At 36.5% G+C, this 24,773-nt stretch overlaps 12 protein-coding genes across 12 annotated transcripts; 3 read left to right on the forward strand and 9 right to left on the reverse strand.

The window, feature by feature from the left end:
- Nucleotides 1-9,361: 9,361 nt before the first annotated feature.
- OCT59_014455 (uncharacterized protein) lies at nucleotides 9,362-10,173 on the reverse strand (the record flags this gene model as incomplete). Its single annotated transcript, XM_066150029.1, has 3 exons — nucleotides 9,362-9,600; nucleotides 9,673-9,923; nucleotides 10,016-10,173. 3 exons carry the CDS (start codon nucleotides 10,171-10,173, stop codon nucleotides 9,362-9,364), a joined length of 648 nt encoding a protein of 215 aa, XP_066002242.1.
- A 345-nt stretch (nucleotides 10,174-10,518) lies between these two features.
- On the reverse strand, nucleotides 10,519-10,731 carry OCT59_014456 (uncharacterized protein; the record flags this gene model as incomplete). The annotated part of the gene is made up of 1 exon (XM_066150030.1): nucleotides 10,519-10,731. The coding sequence occupies one exon, from the start codon at nucleotides 10,729-10,731 to the stop codon at nucleotides 10,519-10,521; it is 213 nt and encodes a 70-aa protein (XP_066002243.1).
- Nucleotides 10,732-10,824: 93 nt separating this feature from the next.
- OCT59_014457 (uncharacterized protein) lies at nucleotides 10,825-11,280 on the reverse strand (the record flags this gene model as incomplete). The annotated part of the gene is made up of 1 exon (XM_066150031.1): nucleotides 10,825-11,280. The coding sequence occupies one exon, from the start codon at nucleotides 11,278-11,280 to the stop codon at nucleotides 10,825-10,827; it is 456 nt and encodes a 151-aa protein (XP_066002244.1).
- A 70-nt stretch (nucleotides 11,281-11,350) lies between these two features.
- Nucleotides 11,351-12,239, reverse strand: OCT59_014458 (uncharacterized protein; the record flags this gene model as incomplete). The annotated part of the gene is made up of 2 exons (XM_066150032.1): nucleotides 11,351-11,630; nucleotides 11,998-12,239. The coding sequence occupies 2 exons, from the start codon at nucleotides 12,237-12,239 to the stop codon at nucleotides 11,351-11,353; spliced, it is 522 nt and encodes a 173-aa protein (XP_066002245.1).
- A 72-nt stretch (nucleotides 12,240-12,311) lies between these two features.
- OCT59_014459 (uncharacterized protein) lies at nucleotides 12,312-12,899 on the reverse strand (the record flags this gene model as incomplete). The annotated part of the gene is made up of 1 exon (XM_066150033.1): nucleotides 12,312-12,899. One exon carries the CDS (start codon nucleotides 12,897-12,899, stop codon nucleotides 12,312-12,314), a length of 588 nt encoding a protein of 195 aa, XP_066002246.1.
- A 53-nt stretch (nucleotides 12,900-12,952) lies between these two features.
- On the forward strand, nucleotides 12,953-13,240 carry OCT59_014460 (uncharacterized protein; the record flags this gene model as incomplete). Its single annotated transcript, XM_066150034.1, has 1 exon — nucleotides 12,953-13,240. The coding sequence occupies one exon, from the start codon at nucleotides 12,953-12,955 to the stop codon at nucleotides 13,238-13,240; it is 288 nt and encodes a 95-aa protein (XP_066002247.1).
- A 108-nt stretch (nucleotides 13,241-13,348) lies between these two features.
- OCT59_014461 (uncharacterized protein) lies at nucleotides 13,349-13,618 on the reverse strand (the record flags this gene model as incomplete). Its single annotated transcript, XM_066150035.1, has 1 exon — nucleotides 13,349-13,618. The coding sequence occupies one exon, from the start codon at nucleotides 13,616-13,618 to the stop codon at nucleotides 13,349-13,351; it is 270 nt and encodes an 89-aa protein (XP_066002248.1).
- Nucleotides 13,619-16,135: 2,517 nt separating this feature from the next.
- OCT59_014462 (uncharacterized protein) lies at nucleotides 16,136-17,284 on the reverse strand (the record flags this gene model as incomplete). Its single annotated transcript, XM_025327570.2, has 1 exon — nucleotides 16,136-17,284. The coding sequence occupies one exon, from the start codon at nucleotides 17,282-17,284 to the stop codon at nucleotides 16,136-16,138; it is 1,149 nt and encodes a 382-aa protein (XP_025170652.2).
- A 46-nt stretch (nucleotides 17,285-17,330) lies between these two features.
- On the reverse strand, nucleotides 17,331-17,585 carry OCT59_014463 (uncharacterized protein; the record flags this gene model as incomplete). The annotated part of the gene is made up of 1 exon (XM_066150036.1): nucleotides 17,331-17,585. One exon carries the CDS (start codon nucleotides 17,583-17,585, stop codon nucleotides 17,331-17,333), a length of 255 nt encoding a protein of 84 aa, XP_066002249.1.
- A 43-nt stretch (nucleotides 17,586-17,628) lies between these two features.
- OCT59_014464 (uncharacterized protein) lies at nucleotides 17,629-18,395 on the forward strand (the record flags this gene model as incomplete). Its single annotated transcript, XM_066150037.1, has 2 exons — nucleotides 17,629-18,129; nucleotides 18,189-18,395. 2 exons carry the CDS (start codon nucleotides 17,629-17,631, stop codon nucleotides 18,393-18,395), a joined length of 708 nt encoding a protein of 235 aa, XP_066002250.1.
- Nucleotides 18,396-18,702: 307 nt separating this feature from the next.
- OCT59_014465 (uncharacterized protein) lies at nucleotides 18,703-19,098 on the forward strand (the record flags this gene model as incomplete). The annotated part of the gene is made up of 1 exon (XM_066150039.1): nucleotides 18,703-19,098. The coding sequence occupies one exon, from the start codon at nucleotides 18,703-18,705 to the stop codon at nucleotides 19,096-19,098; it is 396 nt and encodes a 131-aa protein (XP_066002251.1).
- Nucleotides 19,099-20,282: 1,184 nt separating this feature from the next.
- Nucleotides 20,283-23,855, reverse strand: OCT59_014466 (uncharacterized protein; the record flags this gene model as incomplete). The annotated part of the gene is made up of 3 exons (XM_066150040.1): nucleotides 20,283-20,656; nucleotides 20,969-21,218; nucleotides 21,687-23,855. 3 exons carry the CDS (start codon nucleotides 23,853-23,855, stop codon nucleotides 20,283-20,285), a joined length of 2,793 nt encoding a protein of 930 aa, XP_066002252.1.
- Nucleotides 23,856-24,773: the final 918 nt, after the last annotated feature.

A 24,773-nucleotide genomic window follows, 5' to 3' on the forward strand; every position in this document is an offset into this window, starting at 1 on the left:
CTCGAGAGACAGGTTTCAAGATTTTTTTGTTCAGTGATAAGAACTTCAAGCTTAGAAATTATCTGCGAATTGGTTCTTAATAGTTTTTCTATTGTTTTTTTATTAACTTTAACAATAAAATATAATTTAACTATATATTATATAATTTCTTTTATAAAGAATATGATACATATCATGTCATATATACCATTAACGCTATCATCGGAATTCTCACTCGCTTCTCAGCTTCGCTACCCTCAGTACTACGTTTTGAAAATCTTTCATTATCATCAATTCTTCATTTCTCGCCACGCTTTGTAGCCATTATGATAATAAATTTGAAACGAAAATATGAGAAAAAGGAGGAAATATATGAGAAAAAGGTGAACTAGAAAATTCGAAAAGGATGAGGAAAAAGGGGGAAATACATGAATCAGAAATTCAGAAAAAGGAGGCAAGCTGTCATAAAGTAATTTCCGCCATTCTATACTAAAAAAGAAAAAAAACTTGCGAAATATTGCGAAAAATGGATGAACTAATGCGAAATATTACGAAAAATGAATGTACCAATGCAAAAATTTTGCATCGTGATATTACGAAAAAATATTGTAACACTTTCATAAGATAACTTTAAAAAAAAACTCTCGTAAAAGCACATAGTACAATCGAAATATTAATCAAATCCAATTTATAAAAAAATAACATGTTACACATGTTGGGGCTTTTATGCATGGAAAAAAAAAGTTGCAGCCAGTGAACTCATTTGGCTGATCAGATTGATAGTGATCTTGAGCGCTTATAACCTGATTATCGCATAAATTTGTAGCTGATCATCCGTCCATTATTGTAAAAGTGATTTGCCGTGTTAAGCCAATAAATTTGCGGCTGATTATCAGATGATTAGCCGATTGAATAAGCCATCTGAATTCTTACAGCCCGTTACAGCAAATTCAAAATATGCGAAACACTCAGCACTTTTGCTGTCAGATTCACTTGGCAGGTTGCCGGCAAATTGAAATAGTAAATAAAATAATAAACAATATTTATATGGTACATCATAGACTTGTTACATTTATTTTTAGATTTGCCAACCCATGAACTCGGCAAGTTTCCGACAGCAAAATTGCTGAGTGTTTCGCATATTTTAAATTTTGCTATAATGCGTAAAATTGCGAATGATTCCGCGATATTAGCCACCAGATTCTTACAGCCAGTTCCATTCATTAATGCGTAAATTTGCGTAGTCGTGTCTATTCAAATAACTCAATCAATTGTAATCCATTCAATTAATTCATTAAATTTTTACAATGAATTTGCAATATAATTTTATTAGCACACATAATCTCATATAAATTAAATAGTGAATTGATACTTTTCATCAAATTTGACGCGTTAATTTAGTAACATGAGTTTCAAATGCCCCCTTTGTATGCGAATATTCAGTCAACGCTTTGCATATACTCAACACGCCCAAAAATGCTTAAAAAATGTAGAAGTAGAAGTAGAAGATGATGATGATAATAATGATAGTGAAAAATATAGCAGTGAAATGGATACAAGAAGTAATCTAAGTAGTGAATATGAAAATAATAAAGTTGAGGTAATTATGTTATTCCAGATTATTCTTTTTAAAGAAAAAGCTCAATAATTATGTTATTCCAGATTATTCTTTTTAAAGAAAAAGCTCAAATTATACTAACTCATTTTGGTTTATAATTTTAGGTGGATGATGATAATAATGTACAAAATATGTCATTTGACAGTATTGGAAGTGCAATATCAGAGATGAGCCTTGAAGATAGTAACTTTGAAAATATATTAGATTCATCTGAAGAGCCTGAAATTTTTGAAGAACCCAAAAATCTCAATACCAAAACTTGCACAGAATTTCCTAATGATGCTTATAAAGATCTAATGTTATTAGTAACGAAATATAAAATAAACAATAAAGGTGGTAATGAAATAATACGTTTTTTTAATAAACATTCAAATCTTACAGAATCACCATTACCAAAAAATATTGAACAGGGACGAGCATTTATGAATAATATGAAGTTTTCTAATTTAGAATTTAGTAAAGTTCTTATAACAAAACATAAGGATAAAGATTATTTTCTTTATTATCAAAACTTAATACAGTGCATCAAAAATATCTTAACTGTTCCTGACATAACACAAAATTTTGCACTATCTTACGAAAACTATGAGGTAAATAGTAAATATTAGTTAATTCAATAATTTAAATAATATTTATTTTAATTTATTTATATTATTTTATAGTATAATAGAGAAAGTATTTACAGTGAACAAAACACTGGAAAATAGTGGAAAACTACGCAAGAATCCTTACCTACTGGTTCCAAATTATTATCAATTATTTTATATTCAGATGCAACAACTACAGATACATTAGGAAAAAGTCAATTGCATCCAATATATATTTCATTAGGCAATATCCCAATATGGCGTCGTAATAAACAGGATGCAAAGCAACTTTTGGGATATTTACCAATTTTAGAAGCTGCAAATAAAGATCTGGTTCGTGATACCTTTCATAAATCTTTACGTCATTTACTAGAACCAATTATTTTATTAAAAGATGGTATAGACCTTTTTATAAATAATGAAAATACCTGGTTTTATCCTAGAGTTTCAACTATTATTGCAGATTGGCCAGAAGCCGCAAGTTTTTGTTTAGTTTATAAATCCTCCAATTCAAGCCTTCCATGTCACTCCTGTTTAATTAAAAGGGACAATCTTGCAAATATAAACTTATCGGTTAATGATGTAATACTAAGAACTCATGATGAAATGCGTAAATATTTTGAAAATGATACACAAAAATCTGTTTGCATAGAATCTGTACCTAATTTTTTTTGGGATTTGCCGTAAGTATGCAAAAGTAGAAATAATTATAATAACATATATATATATTAATTATAAATATTTATATTATCAAGGAATATAAATATCTACTTGGCTACTGTTCCTGACAGAATGCATCATTTAGATTTGGGTTTATTTCGTTATCAAATTATCTTCACGTGCGATATCTTAAAATTGCAACATGTTAATGGTAATAAATTAGTTGAAGAAGTAGATCGCTGTCTAGCAGCAATTCCACGTTTTCCCGCCATTAAAATTTTTTCCAATGGACTGCAGTCAATTGCAAGATTAACTGCTAATGAATATCGAAGTTTGATGAAAGTCATGATATTTGTTATTGATAATTTATATGATGAAAATAATAACGAAGTAGATAATTTTGTAAATAATGATGATCTTGTGAAATTGTACGAATATTGGAATGAAATGTATATTTTAAGTAGATATGAAGAATTTAGTGAAAGTGACTTGGAAAAATTTAATGTATGTATTAAAATTTTAGTAAAATTGAAAATTTAAATTAAATAAATTAAATTAACATTTAAATTTTAGGATGCAATACATAGATGGGCGCGGATGTTTGTCAAGGCTTTTAAATTTGTTTCTCCTTCCAATTTGAAGTTGCCTAAATTGCATTCATGGGTTTATCACATTATTGACTCAATACGATCTTATGGCGCAATAAATGGCTATGCCACAGAAACTTACGAAAGTCTTCACAAATATTTTGTTAAAATACCCTACCGAATTAGCAATAAAAAAGATGTCGAACCTCAGCTTTTACGAACTGTAAGTATTTGGAAATTTATTTATTGTATATATTTATTATATAACTTAAGATGGAAATTAAATTAATAGATAACGTCAAGCAATATCTATTAGAATGTCTCAACATTCAGTGAATCCGGTAAAAACACCTCGCACTTGTAAATTTTCTGCAAGACTCTTTGATTTCTCTTTACGAGATGCAAATACATTTTTTAATGAAAAAAAAGATTCCGTAGACAATAAAATGCAGACTGGTTTTGCTAGATTTATAAGTTGTCTGGATTCATATCTAGATTTACTTGATGGTTTCACAATTATTGGTGAAACCCGAATAAACATATACGGATCGGTAACACTGGAAAATGGTGCCATAATGCATGCCACAAACAGGTATCATAATAAAGTATGGTTTAGCGACATAGCTATTTCAATGGATTCTGAAGAATCAAATGATTATACATCAGACAAAGGACTTTGTTATAGACAGGTATTTTTCCAATTTATGTAATAATTTATTATAAAGTATTAATAAATATTTATTATTTATAGGCCTTATTGTTAGCAGAAGTATTAACAGACCCACCGCTAAATCTCGCATTAATTCAATGGTACGATTTTAAATCTAAAAGGAACCCATATTTATATGGATGTCCTCACTTAAAATTGATAGAATTATATAACTTTGTGGCTATAGAGTCTATACATGGTGTCGTTCACATAGTACCCCGATTTGATAAACAAAATGAATATTTCGTAAATAAATATATTTTTTAGTCACTTGATATAGGAGTTTTGATTTATTTTAATAACATTATATCCTTAAAGAATTTATGGTCACGTTTCCCATATCATAAATAAAATGCAGATTTATTTATTTAATTATTAACAACACGGGTGTGACATAAATAAATCGTGACTGAAATTTGTGTTCAATTTGTGTTCAATTTGTGTTGATAATTCTGGTAAAAAATTATTAATTTTGGCCAAATTTCGTTAAATTTGTTAAATTTGTGTTGAGTTTGTGTTGAATTTGTGTTGCGTAATTTTTTATTTATCACAAGGGGATGATATTTAGTAATTGCATGTACGACGTACAAGATTTTTTTTTATGATTTTTTTAAGAAATGTACGCAAAATATTTAATCAGAATATAATTGTTTTATTTTTAAATATGATATATTGATGATTTTTTTTAAAAAAAAATTGATTTTTTTAAAATTCAATAGAATGTGCTAATAATAAATTGGTTTATTTTTAAATATAATATATTGATATTTATATTTAAATAACCAAAACATGTACATGATTTTTAATTATTTTTAATTGAAATCAAACTAAGATTTTTTTTTTTAAAAAAAAATTAAAATAAATTAAGTGATTTATATTTATATTTAGAATCATGATATTTATATTTAGATAATCCATATCTGCATGAGATTTAATTAATATGTTTAATGATGAAAAGTCTAATAAATTAAATTTTAATTGAAACGAGAAATAAAATCAAACCAAAGAGGTATTGTTCAAATTTTATTTAAAGTGACATTTTACGACTTTCTTTCAAATTTTTACTCATCCCAAAATCAAATTATAAAAATCTAATCTAATCTAATAATGCCTCATCACACACGTCGTCGTTCCCACTATAACGTCCATTGGAACTGGGCTATGATGGACGAACTTGTTGACATACGCCGAGACAGAAACCGCGCCTACCACAATATTAATGGTAGAAGCCGCCAAGATTTTTGGGACTCTGTTGCCAATAGGTTCATATGACTAATATCTATAATTTCTTTAAGAAAGAATTTAAATTCAAATTAACCAATCCATTTAATTGAATCAGAATAAATAGAATATTTCGAACGAGGGTTTTCGGGCAACAGTGCAGCCAAAAGTGGAGGAACCTCGTCAGGGATTACCATGTAAGTAAATAAATAAAATTACATTCATATAAATTAAATGTATTTACCGAATATTCAAACTGATTTTGATATTTAGAACTATGTCCTTTATCGTAATGGTAACTCTGGGCGGCGGCTGTGGACGCGTACCGGCGCAAGATATTATCGCGAATTTAGAACGAGATTTTGGGAGAGGCCGGGTAATTATACTATAATAAAATTTATAATTAATATTTACGTTCATGTTTTAAATTTGATAAATTTGATCAATTTTAGTCACGCGTAATGATCGTAGGGCAAGGAGAAACTTACCTACGTATCGTAGAAGAAGATAATTATTTTTATTTTTTTATTATTTATTAAGTGAGTAGCTAGGCCCAGTCCGTACCAAATATCGGCTGGAGACTCACATTTTCTTTGGGCTGTGACTATACTGACGTCCACGCTGTACAGCCTGGGTACTATTTTATAAAATAGTAGCGAACAAGTATCAAATGTGTATTTTTTTATTAAGTTATAATAAAAATTAGAATTTACTTTAATTTTTAACATAAAAATTGTAAATAATAAAAAATTCGTAAATAAAAATAAATTTGCTTTCCCAAACTTAAAAAAAAAAGGTGTTTATATAAAAGAAAAGGTGTTTATATTATTTTTGATTATTCAATAGTATCACATGCCCCTTGTATACGTTCTACTGCATATGCAGTTTACAACCTCGTAAATTTTCAAAATATTTCAACCATAATATTACGCAGGTTTACAGTTTCGTAAATTTTCGAAATATTTTAACCGTAATATTATGCAGGTTTACAGTTTCGTAAATTTTCGAAATATTTCAACCGTAATATTATGCAGGTTTACAGTTTCGTAAATTTTCGAAATATTTTAACCGTAATATTACGCAGGTTTACAGTTTCGTAAATTTTTGAAATATTTCAACCGTAATATTACGCAGGTTTACAGTTTCGTAAATTTGCAGAATATTTTGACCGTAATATTGCGTAAATCTTACGATATTGAAAACTTACGTAATATTTTAACCGTAATATCACATAAATCTTACGAAATTGTAAACTTACATAATATTTTGAAATTTTTCGAAATATTATGCCATAAACTTTCGTAAACTTACAAAATCGTAAACTTACGCAATTTTTCGCGCTATAAAATTTCCTGATGAAGCAGTGAGACAGCAAACCAGATAGATTAACAGGTAAGCCTCTAGACGGTCTGTCGAGCCACAGAGAGGTAACCAGGTAGGTTTACATCCACCCCGTCCTCCCCGTCTCAGAAAAAATAATAATTGAACAATGGGTAAACCATAAGTAATATATAATGATGAACTTACACGCAGCCATAGAAGGTGATACTAATCCACCTTTCTCTTTTTTGCCTTCTTCCCTACTGTATCTCTTTTTATCCTATCATCCAAACATTTAGCAACACACTACTGACACGCCTTATCAGATTGAAAGATTTCAAGCCCAAGTTCTTTGCATTGTTGGTTAAAAGCTGCGGCTTTCTTTTTAGCTATAGCATCTTCCTTCTCTTTTTTGCTCTTCTTTTTAATCACCTACCTTCTCCAGTAAAAGTATTTTTATGCATACTACAAACCACACAGTCACCATGCAGCCGGTAACGCCCATTTGTAGTCATATCTTGTATTTCACTAGCCATCTCAGTTCGATCTCAGTTTGATCCGAGTTTGATCTGAGTTTGATTCGAGTTCAATCACAGTTCGATTCAAGTTCAGTCCCTATAGACAGAAAGCCGTATCTGAAGCAAAAAGGGTGGACACTTGATTGAATTTGTTTGGAAGTTTCCATCGCCTAAAGAGAGAAAACACCTACTCGTATCTGGTATCACAGCTAAGAATGCAGATACCTAGATTAAATATGTCTTTCGGGAAGCTTATGGACTCTCTGATAAGACCCTAGGAGCTGACTTTTAGGACTTCTTAGCAAAAGTACGGGGTAGAACTGCAAAGGCTGAGTCTCCGAAAACTGAGAATATGAAGGAGTTATTCTTCCAATATGAAGCCCTGAAGTCTAGTCATCCTCTAGATAACAAAAAAATAATAGAAGGTATTAGTCCTTCTACAGATCTTTTTTAAAGGTAATATGGACCGTCAAGCACTATTAGTCGGGATTAAAAGTATCTTATAGAGGGATCGACTGGAGGACCGAAGGAAGAAGTGAAAATAGTTGACGAAGTTCATCTGCCAAAGCCCTAAGAATCATGGCACTTTTTTTACAGCCCTCAAAGTCAATCCTTAGCATCCTAGCTTTTAACCCGATAGCTTCTAAGGCTCGAGAAGCAAAATTCTTAGTCATCGGATTACTTACATGACTTAGATAGTTTTCATAGAATGTAGTGAAGGGTTCGTCAATACCATCTGAGTATGTATCCCGTAAGAATTGATATAAGACAATTTCTCCACTGTCATATCCAATGGCTATAAGCTGTTCAAGAAGCCACTTTCTAGTATTTTTCTATGGCTCGACAGACCGTTTAGAGGCAAGTGTCCATAGTTTGGTGGCCATAGTTCAGTGGTCATAGTTCGGTAGCCATAGTTCGGTGGTCATAGTTCGGTGGTCATAGTTCGGTGGTCATAGTTCGGTGGCCATAGTTCGGTGGTTATAGTTCGGTGGTCATAGTTCGGTGGTCATAGTTCAGTGGCCATAGTTCGACACATAGGGTGGCTATACTTGGGTGATCCAGGTGTATATATAATGGGTGGCCATAGCTTGAATTGGGTTTTGGAGCCTGAGGGGCTGACTAAAGTGGCCATAGTATTATCATAAGTTTTTCGAACTGTGGACAGTACTATGGACAGAAATTCTATCCGATTTTAAGTTTTCTCCCAGTTTTAACCGCTTTTTAGTAATCTGTCCATAGTGTCCATAGTGTCTATAGTAGTTTTATATATAAGAAAAAATGTAGAAAAAAAAAGTGAAAAAGTACTGTGGTCAGGCCGGCCAGTATGGCCAGAGTAGTATATAGGGTAGGCTATACCCCTGTAGGGGGATGTAGATACTGCGAGGCCGTGAGGCCAAGGTGGGAGGAGCATAGTGACTCACACTATCAGCCCGATGACAGAACTGGAGATAGATTCTGAGACAGACCGCGAGAACTGCAAGGGAAGATTCAAAAAATACCTAAGTCATCTAAGACACTTAAGACACCTAAGACACCTGTGACATCGCAACCTCCGACCAACATAACTCCTACTATTGAAGCGTAAATGAGGTTGTCACTAGTTCTAGCTAACCGGTGACAGAACTGGAGACACCTTTCCATATCTCCTTTAGCTTCTTAGCGTGAAATAAGCCATTCAAAGTAGGTGTCACCAGTGTCACTAGTAAATTTCGCAAACTACTATTTTAACTTTTTTTACCCAGCCAGTTCTGATTTTTTCCGAATTTTGGCTGGGTCCTAGTTGAACCATCTGTGTCAACCGTCACTTCAAGTCGCGAACAGGCATTACTCAAGTGCATCATCAATACTAGATTTTCTGAGACAAGGCGTCCCAGAAATTTCGGTCACATGATTTTGTTCTATTGATGGCTCTTGTGAAGACAACTCCGAAGCAAATAATTCTTGCTTAAGCTAACACTCTTTCCCCGGGAAAAGTCCTGAGCATTTGTATTTATTTTTTCGTACTCTATCATCTGTATAATGGGATGCGTCCCTCTTTATTGTATTTATTCTTCCTTTGGTCAGTCTGTATTAATAAAACATTCACTCGAAAAAAACATGTACACACACGTTTTAAATGGCAAGGGAACCTGTATCATAACCATCTTCTATAACCCCATAGTCTAAGAATACAGGATATCCCCAAACTCTGCAGGGAAGTCAACTGGCGTGCCCTTGGGCACGTTAACATAAGCAATGAAGGCTGGCTTTCCATTAACCATTTCTCCACTTATATAGGATATAGACGGAGTATTATGAGCATATGCGCTCCAAAGTTTACATGAAAGAGTTTTAAGTAGTGGAAAATACACGTCATCCATAAGCGGAATTACTTTCTCATCATCGATGTATTTCACAGAATCTTTGCAATTTTCCTGGTTATAGATATAACAATTTCTTCATATTCTTATAGGCCCAAGTAATCTCTCATTACAAATAATTTCAATATGATCACCGGGAGCAATAGTAACAGCGGAAAAACCACCACCTACATTTGGTGCCACTGGTGCAGTATCTGTAGGTTCTCCACCCACGGTAGACCAGTTTTCATCCCAAGTACCATTTGGAATAATGTTTGCACCAGTTGCAATATCTGCTCTGACTGTGCCAATTTCAGTGGCGGCCTTACCTCGAAGCTGACCGGCAGTGTTTAAACCACCAACCTGACTACCCCATTTCCCGCAGCTAACGCTCTAACTGCAGTTAAAGTCACAACACCCAGATTGTCTGAGAGATTATTACACCTCCAGTTCTTACCTTTAACTCGGGTCTCATACCATTTTTTTGCATCACCTTCAAGACATGAAAGTAATAACCCGTATGCTTCTTCTCTTCCAGCAGCCTGACCAGCGCCAGGTGCAACATTTATTCGACTACCTACTACATATCTCTGAAATTCTCTGATAAAGTCTTCCGGGTCTTCACAAACTCCCATGAAAAATAGGAGGGCCATATCCTGATTCAGGTTCTGATTCCGATTCTGTGGGCATTTCTTCTATATTTGGCGACTTGAGCATCTTTACGCTGAATCAATAGACGAAAAGCAAATTTCTCTTGTAATAATGTCGCAATTCATGCTTGTCTCTGTTGAGCTATTCGTTGACTATCCCTGTGTGCATCCCTCTCATTATTATAAGCCGCGAACTGCGACGATAATGTACGCGTGAACAATAGTTAGTAAAGGATAGCGGGAAGGAACTGCCACTCCTCTTTTGAACATATGCCCTTTCTGGTTTATTGTTTCAGGTTTTTGTTGCTATGTTTGACTACTGTTTGACTATTATCCCGATTCTGATTCTGAGTCCGTCTCCTCTGGTTCCCATTTCGAGGATGAGGATCCTGACACTTGGTCTCTTAACACTCCTCGCTTTCCGTCTCCTAAGGTGTATAAGTTTTTCTCTAACCCGCTTGCCTCTCCCGGTGATAGGCTTTCTTCTTGCGAAGTCCTGGGCCCTGACAGCTTTGTCTTGCGCGTGGAGGCTGAAGGCTTCATGCACTTTCACGATGTTGATGCGTTGGAGCGTTTTGTGACTTCTGCTCCCTCTGGTCGCCAAGTTTTTCATGAGTATATTCGCAAGGGTCAGCTTCAGAAGATTAAGCTCGATCTGGATGGTAACGAAGCGCGCCTTGCGAAATACCCTGACCCTCTCCTTATCGCCGACTCTGCCCCCTCTGACGCCTCTGCCGCTGCAAGATTGGTTATCACCAGCCACCGCCTCCCTGTGTGGCGCGATATGACTGTGAGGGATCGGAAGACTAATGAGATTCTGACTTTTATCTTCCAGGTATTAGCATTTTGATTCAGCGCCTCACTGGCTCTCCTATTCGCCATGATGATATTTTCGTCGCTAACTCTTCCAACCGGTCTAAGTGGAGCGTCCACATTATTCTGCCCACATTCTTCGTAAATGGTGCTGCCAAAGTGAGGAAATTTACTGACAACTTGCTGCAGCTCCCCTTCCTCCAGCATTTTCGCGCCTCTGGCATTCTCGATGAAGGGGTTAACAAGAACATTCAGAACTTTCATTTGGCGGGCTTCCATAAGCGGTCTGACCCCTCAAGGGTTAAAGTGATTCGTACGTCTCATTCCTGGCGTGACTCCCTTATCACCTTCATAGAGCCTGGGGATGTCGAGCTCTATCCTTACTTAAAGTCATCTGCCGCTCCTGTTCCTGTGAAGGTTCCGGATTCTCCTTCTGCGCAAGATCTGGATCAGGTTGTGAAGCTTGTTGTGAAACGCTTTCCTTTTCTGGCATTTCACGGTTGCGTTGCTGGGCGTGATGACTATGATCACCTGTACCCCTCTCTTTGTGACGTCTGCAATTCTGGCTCAAAACACACGAGCGATAACATGTACAGCGTTTGGCGCGGCGCTGCGTATTATCTCCACTGCTACAGGGCCTCCGACACCGCTGAGCCTATCAAGATCTTTGAGGTGTCCGCTAAGAAGTTGAAACCTCCCAGCAGAGCTGCTCTCTTGGCTGCCCGCCTCTCGTCGCAGTCGAGTCGCAGGGGTCTATACCTTTGGACCTCACCTTCTCTCGCGTTGCCTCCGATCCCTCTCAGATTTATGAGGATGAGCGTATGCGCCCTTATAGCCTTCAGGCATTGCTTGGCGCTGGCGCTACGCGACATCTCGTACTTGTTAAGGCTCATTGTAGCGTCGGCAAATCATTTCAGCTTTCCTAAGAGCTTCAGGATCTTAAGACCTGGGATGGTTCTCTGGCAACTGTGTTAATTCTCTCTGGTCGTCACTCACTCGCTCATGGTCAGAAGGCCCTCTTCGCGGGCTTCGAGCTCTACCTCGATCACGCGTCTGTCTCCTTCTCCCTCTGTGCGAATCCTCGCCTGATCATTAGCCCCGAGAGCCTCTACAAGATTGATTCCTCTGGTTATGACGTGATTGTCTTGGACGAGTTCGAGACTATCACCCAGAACTTTAGCGGGCTCACCATGAGGAAGCCTGCCCTCTGCCACAACATCTACAAGTCCCTGCTCCATGATGCTTCGCTCGTCTTGGCCTTGGACGTGTCCTTGGATACTTCCGGAGTCACTCACCTGCAAGATCTAGCCCTAATTGGCTCTGAAAATAGCTGCGTTCACTGGAACCGGTACTTGCGCAATCAGCGTGAGGCTCGCTTCTACATTTCTAACAACCGATGGAACTCCGAGCTCCTGGGGTCCCTTGAGAGCGGCCTTAAAGTCTATATCCCCATGTTCTCCAGCCCTGAAACCGCCTTGGCCTTGCATCAGAAATTGGAAAGTCTGGGCTTTCGCGGTCACTGCTTTACCAAGCTCCTCAGTGAAGTCGAGAAAAAAGAGACTTTTGCTGATATTAACTCTGCCGTGCGTGGCCTCGACTACTTGATTGCCACTCCGGTTATGACCTGTGGTATCAATATCACTGTGGCTGGTTTCGACGTTGCCTTCGCCCATTTTCGCACCAACGCTGGCATTTTTTTCTACAGCGCTTATCAGATGCTTTATAGGGTTCAGATTCTCTGTAGTCAGCGCGTTCACATCCTCACTGACCTGCGCAGGGACAGTCTTCCCGTGTTTTGCGAGGACCTTCTCGCTTTCATCGCCCACTGCTGCAACTACGCCAAGTTTCCCAAACTTGAAGAGGCCCACTGTGAGCGCATCCTCACTACTGATGGGCATTTTGTCCTTAAACTTTGTCCCGCCTAGAAACTCACCTCTACAACGTCTCTAAGATGAATCTTTCTCGGAACGATTTCATGGGGTGTCTTGCTGAGGTCTTGCGGGGCTCAGGCTACTCTGTCCTCAATGGGGAGGCTGTTCCTCTCTTTCCTGGCAAGACGCCGGATAAGGACGGGGCAGCCCTGATGGCCTCTAACCGCGAGAATAAACGGGTACTTGATGACGTTAAGTTTCAAGTTCTAGCTGATGCCCCTGTCCTTTCTCCTGAACAGAAAGCGGATATTGAGCTGGCTTTCGAGAATGAGATTTCCATCGACGAGTCTGCTCGCCTGGCCCTGTAGAAGTCAAACTTATCTACCTTCTATTCGGTCGATCCTGAAGATGTATTGGCGTCCTTCGCCAAGGACTATGCGTCTCTTGAGATAAAGAAAGTCTTCACCGCCCTGCATCTATCTCTCTTGCCTCCTGATAAGCTTCGCAGCAAACACCGAGACTCTGTCTTTCGTGATCCTCGGGAGAAGATCTCTTGCATCTTTGTCCTGCCACACGTTCAGGCCCTCGACGAGATCCTTCACGATCTTGGTTTCTCTGCTAGCGTTTTCACTACACAGCCCGTCTCCAGGAAGTTCTTCGATGCTTATCTCCAGGCGTTCGTCCCCACTTTCAAGGCTAAGTAGCGCCATTACTACGCGGCTTTCGGCAAGAGGATGAAGCCTCATTCTTACTACAACTTAAACTACTTTGTACGCTTCCTGCGCCCGCCTTTCGCTCTCCTAAAGACCTGATTGAGTACGAAAGCCGGTAAGGAGCGCGTACAATGCCTCAGCCTAATCATCAACCAGAAACTCATCAAGGTCTTACCGCCGCTGGCCTTACCAGTCAGAGCTCCAGAGCCAGCAGAGCCTCCTTCTTCCAATTTTCCAGTCATTCCGAAATCGCTCACCATTCACAGTGTGGCTGAGATAGATGCGCTCTTAGCTCTAATTAAGCAAGCCTGGCATCCTGACCCTGATAGATTCGATGGTGGTCTCGCAACCTTCGCACCAAGCTCTGGAACTATCTGACATACTTTACGGATGAAGCTAAATACGAGGCCTTTGCGACTGCTGAAGTCCCTACCACCGCAAGATTAAAATGGAACTAAACTCTCTCCACAGAAATTACCATCACCTACGCCTTCCCCGACTCATTTACCTCCGTGCATACTGTTCCCTAACTGGTCATGCTCCTATATAAAAAAAATCAGATGGAACAGATTGCTGTGTTCAGCAGTCCAAGGAGTGCAACAACGGGGGGAATATGCTTTGTCCGGCAATCTTTGTACTACAATCTGCCCCCTGGGAGCATGGTCAGTGAGGAAGCAGATGCACGGCAGTGGCTCAGGACTCTAGTCCAGGCCTTGTGTCGATCTATGGTAGCCATGGCACGTATCAGTGTGGTCGAGTTTTGTTCTAGGGAGGCTATGCGTGTGTTGAACTCTATGTGGTCCCAGTGTCCTGCCACGTACTGCGTGACTGCTACAGCGAGGTAGTTATCTCCGTGAAAATCTCTTGCGACATACAGCGTTAGCCAGGTGTCTGGCCCGATATGGGTTGCCAACTATTGTGACGCGAGATAGGCCAGTCTGATGATCAACAGCTTGTGGCTTTCTATGTACAGCTCCAGGAGCAGGAAGAACGACACTCACTGGAAAGAAATGCATTGGTATATAGGAAACACACCACGGCCTGGAAGGCCTCGAGGCTCGTGCCAGTAATCTGTATTTCGTCTGTGTTGGACTCCTTTCACGTCCCCTCCAGCATGGCCTCAAAATACTCACACTTCGTCAGCACCTCCCTGTAGGCCCCGACTCTATGGTCATCTGGAAACACGAACCGGACATTCGGCATGTTCTGCCTGGGATTGGGGTAGTGGCCGAATGCCTCGCACGCCTTGTCATGAGCCTGTTTTACCCTTAACACCTTTATCATGATTTCGACTACTAGGTCGGAGGCTTCGGTCACCTCTAGACACAGGAGCTCAACAGCTAGCACTGGGTACATTTCAAAGGCTTTGAACTGGTATACACCCCAGGACTCTTGCGACTCTAATCTGTTAATAACGCCCTCATCGTTCACATACGAGACTGCGGCTGACCAACAGAAGATTCTTCGTACCTCCCCGGGGGTCTATATACAGATACAGCAGACTCTATGCTTGCTCATCCCTGGCTTGCCTGCTTGCACGTCTGAGTTGAATCTCCAGCAGAGCTCGTATTTCCCGTCAAGCATTACAATAGGGTCACCCCGCATCACCGAATTGTCATATGCTTCGAACCCATACCCGTAGATCCTCCAGACGTAATCATACCTTCCCGTTTTAGGGTCAATGAGAGCACATTCTCATCCATCCATATCCTGCGATTCACATCAATTCACAAAGCTCTTCAGTTGCATCAAATTTGTTGTCCTTGCCCTGCAGCCTGCCCACTCGATCTCAGTGGTATTGGGCTTGTGAGTACCTGTCTGAGGGCCTGCTCGAGGGCTTGGGTGCTGTTCTACAGTTTATAGTCAGAGTCACGGGATTTCCATGTTGATAAGTTCAGTCTGCAGAATGATTCCACCATTGATAATTGTTACCTCGCGGTCAGGTACTCTTGCGAAGAAGACTACAGTAAAAAATTCGTGTCGAGTACTCAAATACATACCACCGAGATTGGGCCTTCTGCCAATTTTTTATAAAAGATTACGCAGAAGGCTCCATCAAAAAGTATATATCTAGAAGCCTTTCTTTTCGATTCTCCATCGGTTATATCAAATATTTATCAGATGTATACTGAAAATATCATGTCGGGTCAGAATTTTCAGTGACGGGAAGTGGGATCCCCATCATGGAAAATGTGTTCATGTAATTTTTCTCAGGTATCGAAGTGGTCATGAAATTGAATACATCCTGTACAATATTCACTGCTTCGATATCGGTATACATCTGATAAATATTCGATATAACCGATACGCATTCGGAATATTCAGTTCATTCGGTATACCTGATTTATTTTCGGGGGCTTCTTTTAAGACACGTGAGAGCAACCACCGCAGTCGCAGACCAAATCACACAGGATGGAGACGAGCAAGAATAATCTCCTGCGAAATGCGGGATGCTACCAGTTCAAGTCCGTCCTAGTTTGCAGATAGGACGTTCGAAAAAATAAAATCTCACCAGCTACATGTTAATCTTTAGGAAACTAACCCTGAAAATTAGTTTTTATCGTAGATGCTGAATGGTCTTGCCTGATTATATGGTTCTCCTCTTTTCCGCATATTGACAATAGTATATCTCTTAGATGGAGAAGCATGATTGTCAGGCGAATGGCGAAGGGCTTCACTGGCAAAAGTAATAACCTTCGATGAATTCTTAGGTCCATGCACCACGGAAGCAAAAACTGAACCTAATTTGCATAAAGAGCTAGGGAGGAGCGGTTTACCACTTTCGGGGAGGAATTCATCTTTTTTCAGAAATGAACTTAAGTATACAGAACCAGGCTTTCCAGGGTCTTTTAACTGTCTGGAAGAAATCGCTTTCTGAATCCATGTAAACAATTGTCTTGCCCGCTCCTCATCCTTTTCCAGTGATTTAAACATCTGAGGATTGTCTTGTGTTCCCCTATTTTTCACGTATCCAGTCACACCCCCATTAAAAATGTGCAAGTTTTGAATTTCAGCAGGACGAATGCAGAGCATGATCATGACGTCTGCTAGAGCCTGTTTATCGGGTATATTAGATACATCATACCCATTTAGTCTTTCTATAACCGATTCTAATGAAAAGTGGTCCAGAAAATCAATCCCTTCATTTTCGCGTTGTTCACTACGTTCCTTTTGAATTTTATTAGACTCTCTAGTAATCTCTGGATGCTTCGTAGCAGAAATAATTTTTTCTGAAGTATTAAGTGCTCGCAATTCTTTTTGAAGCCTAAAAAGATGGGATAAGGTAACGACAGGATCAGGAGCTATTAAGGTTCTAGATATAGCTTTTACGTCTCTTTCACTAAGATCATCTTTCACAATACGCTGAGCTGTTTCTTTAATAGTCTCCCCAGAACTACTATCAGATACTTGACATACATCCGCTTTCTCGTCTTCCAAACCTTCTTCTTTGGAGAATACTGAGTTTTTACTTCGCCCAACTCTCTCACGAGGAATTAATGCAAATGCCTGTTCTTTGCTGAACTTATACCCTTTTTGAAGATGATTATGAGCCTGATGTCTTTTTTCTTTATCAACCTTTGGTGCACCGGTTGTCAGGAGCTCAAGTATTCCTGGCGAATTTTGGCTAAGCTCTTCAAGGCTCGTCTCATTGGTAAGTTTACGGTCTGTAACGAACTTGGTTGTATAAATAGCAGACATGAAGTAAATTTTTAGGTGGTAACGAGAGAAAACCGTGGTAGTCAGATTAAATTGGAAGAAAAAAGTTTAATTCGAAGCGCCAACAGGATAGAGCAACGGGGAGCCAAGGATATTGGTAAGATGAAAATGACCCAACAGACGGACCCAGAGCCAGCAAGGCTAACCCCCCACGACAACAGCCTCCAGGAGCCCCTAAGGATCTACAATGAAGAGAGAACGATAACAGCAGTCTACCACTCGCAAGCGCGGGAGGAGATGCAGAAGGCCCACGAGAAGTTAGACCAGACAACGGACCTGGCATACTCGTTCGCAGCATTAGCATTTTCTGTAAAAGCGGGCAAAGAATGGATAGTATCAGAGGGGCACATCGGAGAAGAAATAGCAAGTGGGCCGGAATACGTCTTCACACTCCTCGACTTGCTAGGAATAACAGTGCCCCAGAAAATAACTTCATGATGCCTGTGTTCGAAGACATTCGCACTCATGGCGGCATGAGCGTGGGCTGTCTATTCAGAGAAACCGACTTCTCTATCTCTGGACAACAGACCTGTATCATCCAGGTAAAGGCCGGCGTTGACGAAAAAAGTGACACACGTTCCCAGACCACGATATATGCCTTGCTAGCAGGCCTCGAACATGCATTTCTCCTAAACTTCAGCGAGGGGCGAGTAGAGAAAATAAAAGCAGCAAACACACAGTACATGAACGATATCGCGCGAGCAGTAGTAGCACTGCGGGGGTCAGGAACAATGAACGCAAACAGGCGGAAGCTTGAGAACATAATACAAGCAGAGATCAGAGTAACCATAGCAGTACAGAAAAAAGACGCAGAAACCACAGAAACAGTGAGCTTAGCATACACGCTGGGAAGGAGTGAAATACATAGCAGGTTCTACCATAACAGCACAAAAGAAACCGTCAGGGAGGCCTTCCAGGAATGGCTGAAACAGATAAGCCACAAGCCATGTCTAATAACGTGGGACACCGGAGGTCAGAAGCTAGCAGAAGAAGTGATAGGCATGGGCACGAGCGCGACAGAACACCTAAAACTCCAGGAGCATCTCCCGGCGTGGCAGCAGGCTCAGAACATCAACCTACCCCACTCAGCTAGTCTCACAGCGATAACACAGCAAATAATAGACGGCCAAATAGCGTTCACACCAGGACTAGCGTACGAGGAGGCAATAATGCTGGCAATAATGTACAACAGCATGTTTGACCATGACGGAGCATGTTAGGGGGGAGGGGGAGGCCGCAGAGAGGCAGCGGGGGAGAGCAGAGAGAGCAGGCGAATGCAAAGGTAACCAGACAGGCCGCAGAGGTAGTGGGAGAGCACCAGGACAGCAAGAAGGAAGAGCAACCAGGATCAAACCTAGAGGCTGAAAATGCGGTGAGAAAAAAGGCAGTAGTTAAATAAAATGGCGATACCACCCCGCAACCACCGGGTGGTAATCAGACCAAATGGTGATACACAACAGGTAAACAAAACCCACCAAAAAAGGGGTAAAACAAGCAGCCAGAGAGCAAAAAAGGCAGCAATCCGACCAAACCACCCAGACCATACGGCAGCAGTTAGATCACATTATTTAGACCATATGATGACAGTCAGACTCCATCATTCAAGTTATATGGTGGTATTTCAACCATATTATGGTACCTCAGTTATATGGTGGTATTTCAACCATATTATGGTACCTCAGTTATATGGTGGTATTTCAACCATATTTTGGTACCTCAGTTATATGGTGGTATTTCAACCATATTATGGTACCTCAGTTATATGGTGGTATTTCAATCATATTATGGTAATATAATCTAGGTTAAGTCGTCACATATCACACTTTAGTATATGTATACTAAAGTGTGATATGTGACGACTTAGCTCAATCAATAGGTCCTTTGCCATAGCTTCCAGAAATTTCATATTGAAAATAAACTTTCACCTCGCCACCAAAAATTGATACGGCATCATAAATAATGTGGAAAATAAATTCACAATGGGTGGCCTCTTTTTTACTAATTAAAATATAGAAATTATCATAAAATATGTGCAGCCATTCCCTGATGACATTCATTACTTAAGGGGTCAAATTCTATTTAAAATATTAAGAACGTAGATAATAAATGTATGTTTTAATTATTAATCATTTATTAGATTATTAGATTATTCATTTGTAATTAAAAAAATGGATATGAACTATCATGAATAATGGTTAGTACATTTTAGTGGCAGGCCACTTGTCCAGATTTTAACTATAATAGGAAATAAATGATAATTAAAAAATTATTAATTAGGACTTTATTCCCAAGTTTCTTGATTGATTTTTTTTTAAAAAAAATTGACGAAAAAAAGAATATACATTTTTTTTTACTGTTTTTGTGCAATGACAAGAAATATTTTGATTGCGATATATGGTTAACGTAAGGTCATAAGGTGTAAAAATTATTTAACGATCAGGTTGTACAGGATTGTATTGTACTAATTAATAAATAATAAATAAATACGTTTAGCTCAAAAAATATATTAATAATTCGAAATTATAAATTTGACTTTTCGTTTGTCATTTTTATCATTTGAGGTAAATAAGGTTATTTTACATTATTGTAATATAATAAAAAATAAATAAAAATACAAAATTTAGTATGGAATTATCAAAAAAGAAATCAAGGAATTTATAGATGCATATTGATAAAAGAAAACATCATGAAAAATTTATTTCTTATTACATAGTAATATGTTGTATAATTAAAATTATTTAATTTTTTAACGATGATAATATTAATTGAAAGCTTCATGTTGCCATTGGTTCAACTACTTAATCAGAAGATACAGATAAAAAGATAATTTATATGGAATATTTAGAAAAAAAGCACAAGTATATGGAATATGTGGAGAATGTAATGAACCTGGTCAGGAAGTTCATAAAAATTGTAAATTACATGATATAAATATTTTTTCTATAATAATTGATAAATAATTTAATAAATAACGAGATCATTAATCTTCAACTATACATTCAAAACACTCAGACTTTTCTTTAACGATTTCCTGAACTATGAATTCCGACTTTTCTTGAGCTAAAATTTCAGTAAATTTAGTGAATTTGCTACTTGTATAATTTGCTTGTGGATGAGATTTCATAATAGAAGTATTTGCTTGTTCTTGTACTAAAGTTTTGTTTGCTTCTACAAATTCAAACATATCATCTTCTAATTGATTATTAACATTAGGTACCGTAAAGTTATATTCTCCATCCCTGTTCATTTCATAATATCCATTAATACTCCTAATCCATTCAGATACAATATTTTCAAGCATTCTTACGGTTGGTCTGTTGGAGGGATTTGAATCCCAACATTTTTTCATTAAATCTACATAACATTTTGGAGTATTTTTTATAATTTCAGGACGTTTTTCTTGATTACAAATATCCAAGATAAGTTCAAGATCATGTGCTTTATAATTAAATGGAGGAATACCTGATGTAAATTCCCACATTATCATTGAAAGACTATAAATATCACTTGCTGGAGTATACGGATTTCTTCTTAATATTTCAGGTGCCATATAAGGCAAAACACCATAAATTTCATCATCATCATTATGCAATTCACTTATAGGTTTACATAATCCTAAATCAATAATAAATAATTCATCATGATTATCTGATAATAAAATATTACCATCATGAAAATCACCATGAGTTAAATTTGATTCATGAATTACTTTAAGTCCTAAAATAATTTTTTTCAATAATTGTAGTTTATCTTGCCACTTAAATTTAATTATATCAGACAAACATTTTCTCAAACTTCCTCTTTTCGCATAACTCATTACAATTATATAATTTAAATTATTCGGATCTTGAGTAATTCCAAAGAATTGAATAAATTTTGAAAATGATTTTTTTTGACAAATATAATGATATTTCCACTATATAAATGATAAAAAAATTATTAAATTTTTTGCAAAAGAAAATAAAATTTGCTATTAAAATAAATACTATACCTCATCTAGAAATTTATTATTTAAATTTGATGAATTATTAAGTGTTTTGAGAATAACCTCATACTCTGTTTGTCTATACCATTGTTGTTTGTCAAAGTCCCAACTATAGATAGGTCCATCTAACCAGATAGCTTTATGAATTTCACTAAATCCTCCTTTAGCATAATGATCAATACTTGATAAATTATTGTAAGGTATCCATTCTAAAATTTCATAACTATTTTTAGCATTTATTTGTGCTTCTTGAATAAATTTATCAATAAATTCATTTTTACTAGTCCACTTTGAAAAATCTTGTTGAAATCGTCTAGTATTACATTGTTGGCACCACTGATAATCAGTATATGGTTGCTTGCATTCATTACATGATTCAATTTCATTTTTAGAATTTACTTTATCATTTACTGCTACTTTTTGATACCAATAAAAAGCTTTTTCTAAATTCTTTTCTGTTCCTTCTCCATTTTTATAACATATGGCTAAACTATTCATTGCATTTTCACTACCATTTTCTGCTGCTTTTTGATACCAATAAAAGGCTTTTTCTAAATTCTTTTCTGTTCCTTCTCCATTTTCATAACATATGGCTAAACTATTCATTGCATTTTCATCATCATTTTCTGCTGCTTTTTGATACCAATAAAAAGCTTTTTCTAAATTCTTTTCTGTTCCTTCTCCATTTTCATAACATATGGCTAAACTACTCATTGCATTTTCATCACCATTTTCTGCTGCTTTTTGATACCAATGAAAGGCTTTTTTTAAATTCTTTTCTGTTCCCTCTCCATTTTCATAACATATGGCTAAACCATTCATTGCATTTTTATCATCATTTTCTGCCGCTTTTTGATACCAATGAAAGGTTTTTTCTAAATTCCTTACTGTTCCATCTCCATTTTTAATATCATCATTTTCTGCTGCTGTTTGATACCAATGAAAGGCTTTTTCTAAATTCTTTTCTGTTCCCTTTTCATTTTCATAACACATGGCTAAACTATTCATTGCATTATTATCACCATTGTCTGCTGCTTTTTGATACCAATGAAAGGCTTTTTCTAAATTCTTTTCTGTTCCTTCTCCATTTCCATAACATATGCCTAAATTAAACATTGCTACTTCATCACCATTGTCTGCTGCTTTTTGATACCAATAAAAGGCTTTTTCTAAATTCTTTTCTGTTCTTTTTTCATAATAATGATAGCTATAGGCTAAATTAATCATTGCATTAGTATGTCCATTTTCTGCTGCTTTTTGATACCAATGAATGGCTCTTTTTAAATTCTTTTCTGTTCCTTCTCCATTTTCATAACATATGCCTAAATTATTCATTGCATCTTCATAACCATTTTCTGCTGCTTTTTGATACCAATAAAAGGCTTTTTCTAAATTCTTTTCTGTTCCTTCTCCATTTTCATAACATATGGCTAAACTATTCATTGCACTTTTATCACAATTTCCTGCTGCTTTTTGATACCAATAAAAGGCTTTTTCTAAATTCTTTTCTGTTCCTATTTCACAATAATAACTATAGGCTAAATTGATCATTGCATCAGTATGACCATTTTCTGCCGCTTTTTGATACCAATGAAAGGCTTTATCTAAATTCTTTCCTGTTCCTTCTCCATTTTCATAACATATGGCTAAACTATTCATTGCATTTTCATCACCATTTTTTGCTGCTTTTTGATACCAATGAAAGGATTTTTTTAAATTCTTTTCTGTTCCTTCTCCATTTTTATAACATATGGCTAAACTATTCATGGCATTTTCATTACCATTTTCTGCTGCTTTTCGATACCAATTAAAGGCTTTTTCTAAATTCTTTTCTGTTCCTTCTCCATTTTCATAACATATGGCTAAACTATTCATTGCATTTTCATCACCATTTTCTGCTGCTTTTTGATACCAATGAAAGGATTTTTTTAAATTCTTTTCTGTTCCTTCTCCATTTTTATAACATATGGCTAAACTATTCATTGCATCTTCATCACCATTTTCTGCTGCTTTTTGATACCAATGAAAGGCTTTTTCTAAATTCTTTTCTGTTCCTTCTCCATTTTCATAACATATGGCTAAACTATTCATTGCATTTTTATCACAATTTCCTGCTGCTTTTTGATACCAATGAAAGGCTTTTTCTAAATTCTTCTCTGTTCCTATCTCACAATAATAACTATTGGCTAAATTAATCATTGCATCAGTATGACCATTTTCTGCTGCTTTTTGATACCAATAAAAGGCTTTTTCTAAATTCTTTTCTGTTCCTTCTCCATTTTCATAACATATGGCTAAACTATTCATTGCATTTTTATCATCATTTTCTGCTGCTTTTTGATACCAATGAAAGGATTTTTTTAAATTCTTTTCTGTTCCTTTTCCATTTTTATAACATATGGCTAAACTATTCATAGCATTTTTATCACCATTTTCTGCTGATCTTTTTAAAGAATTAATACATTCTTTACACCATAATTCTTCAGTAAATGGTTTACAACAATTTTTGGTATTTATTGTATCAATATCTTTATCTGAGATATTTAAATTACTAAGGTAAGTTCCCATTTGGTTATTTTAGAAATTTATTTTATTGAGAAAAAATTTTTTGAAAAAAATTTTTTTTTTTTTAATTCAATATGCCACGAACAGTGTTTTATTTTTCGCTGTGCGCATCAAAATTTTGCGCACACCTTTTTTAGAAAGGATGTGCGGCATGCGCACAAAAAATTTTGAAATATCCTTATGTGATTGGGCGTATATGTATTACAGTACCTATTATAGCAGTATAACAATGCCACTTTGTCGCACAATAAATTGTGCACCATCCGCACAGTAACTTTTTATTGAAAAATTAACACTAGTCTGCATCAAATAAATATCAGCATAATGGTGTAGCAAAAATAAAAAAATAAAATTGAATTTAAATAAATAAAGTTCTTTTAGATTGCTAATGTGTAACAATATCAATTTTCTATTGGTTATTCCTTAAATGCACACCCTTTTTAAGTGCACATGCATGGCCGCATGCACTTATGGAGGTGCGACTATACATATAAATTCAATTAAATTGTCAATTCATTATTATTATTAAATTGTACTCAATTATCTATAACTGTCAAGACTATGATTATTATTAAATTATTATTCAATTATTATAAAGAATACTAATACATTTACATTCAATTATCCAAAACTATTAAGACTATTACTAAATTATTACTCAATTGTTATAGAAAATGCTATATTTACACTCAATCGTATAAAATTAGCATGATTATTATCATTAAATTATTACTTAATTGTTATAGAAAACTATTACATTTATACTAAATTATTGTTTAATAATTATCATAAAAAATACTATATTTATATTTAATTATCTAAAATTGTTAAGACCATTATCACTAAATTATTACTAAATTATTTTTAAGAATATTACATTGACATTTAGTTGTTCTAAAATTTAACTAAATTATTCAAATT

This window comes from Rhizophagus irregularis, chromosome 22, assembly GCF_026210795.1.
Source record: "Rhizophagus irregularis chromosome 22, complete sequence".
Lineage (NCBI taxonomy): Eukaryota > Fungi > Glomeromycota > Glomeromycetes > Glomerales > Glomeraceae > Rhizophagus > Rhizophagus irregularis.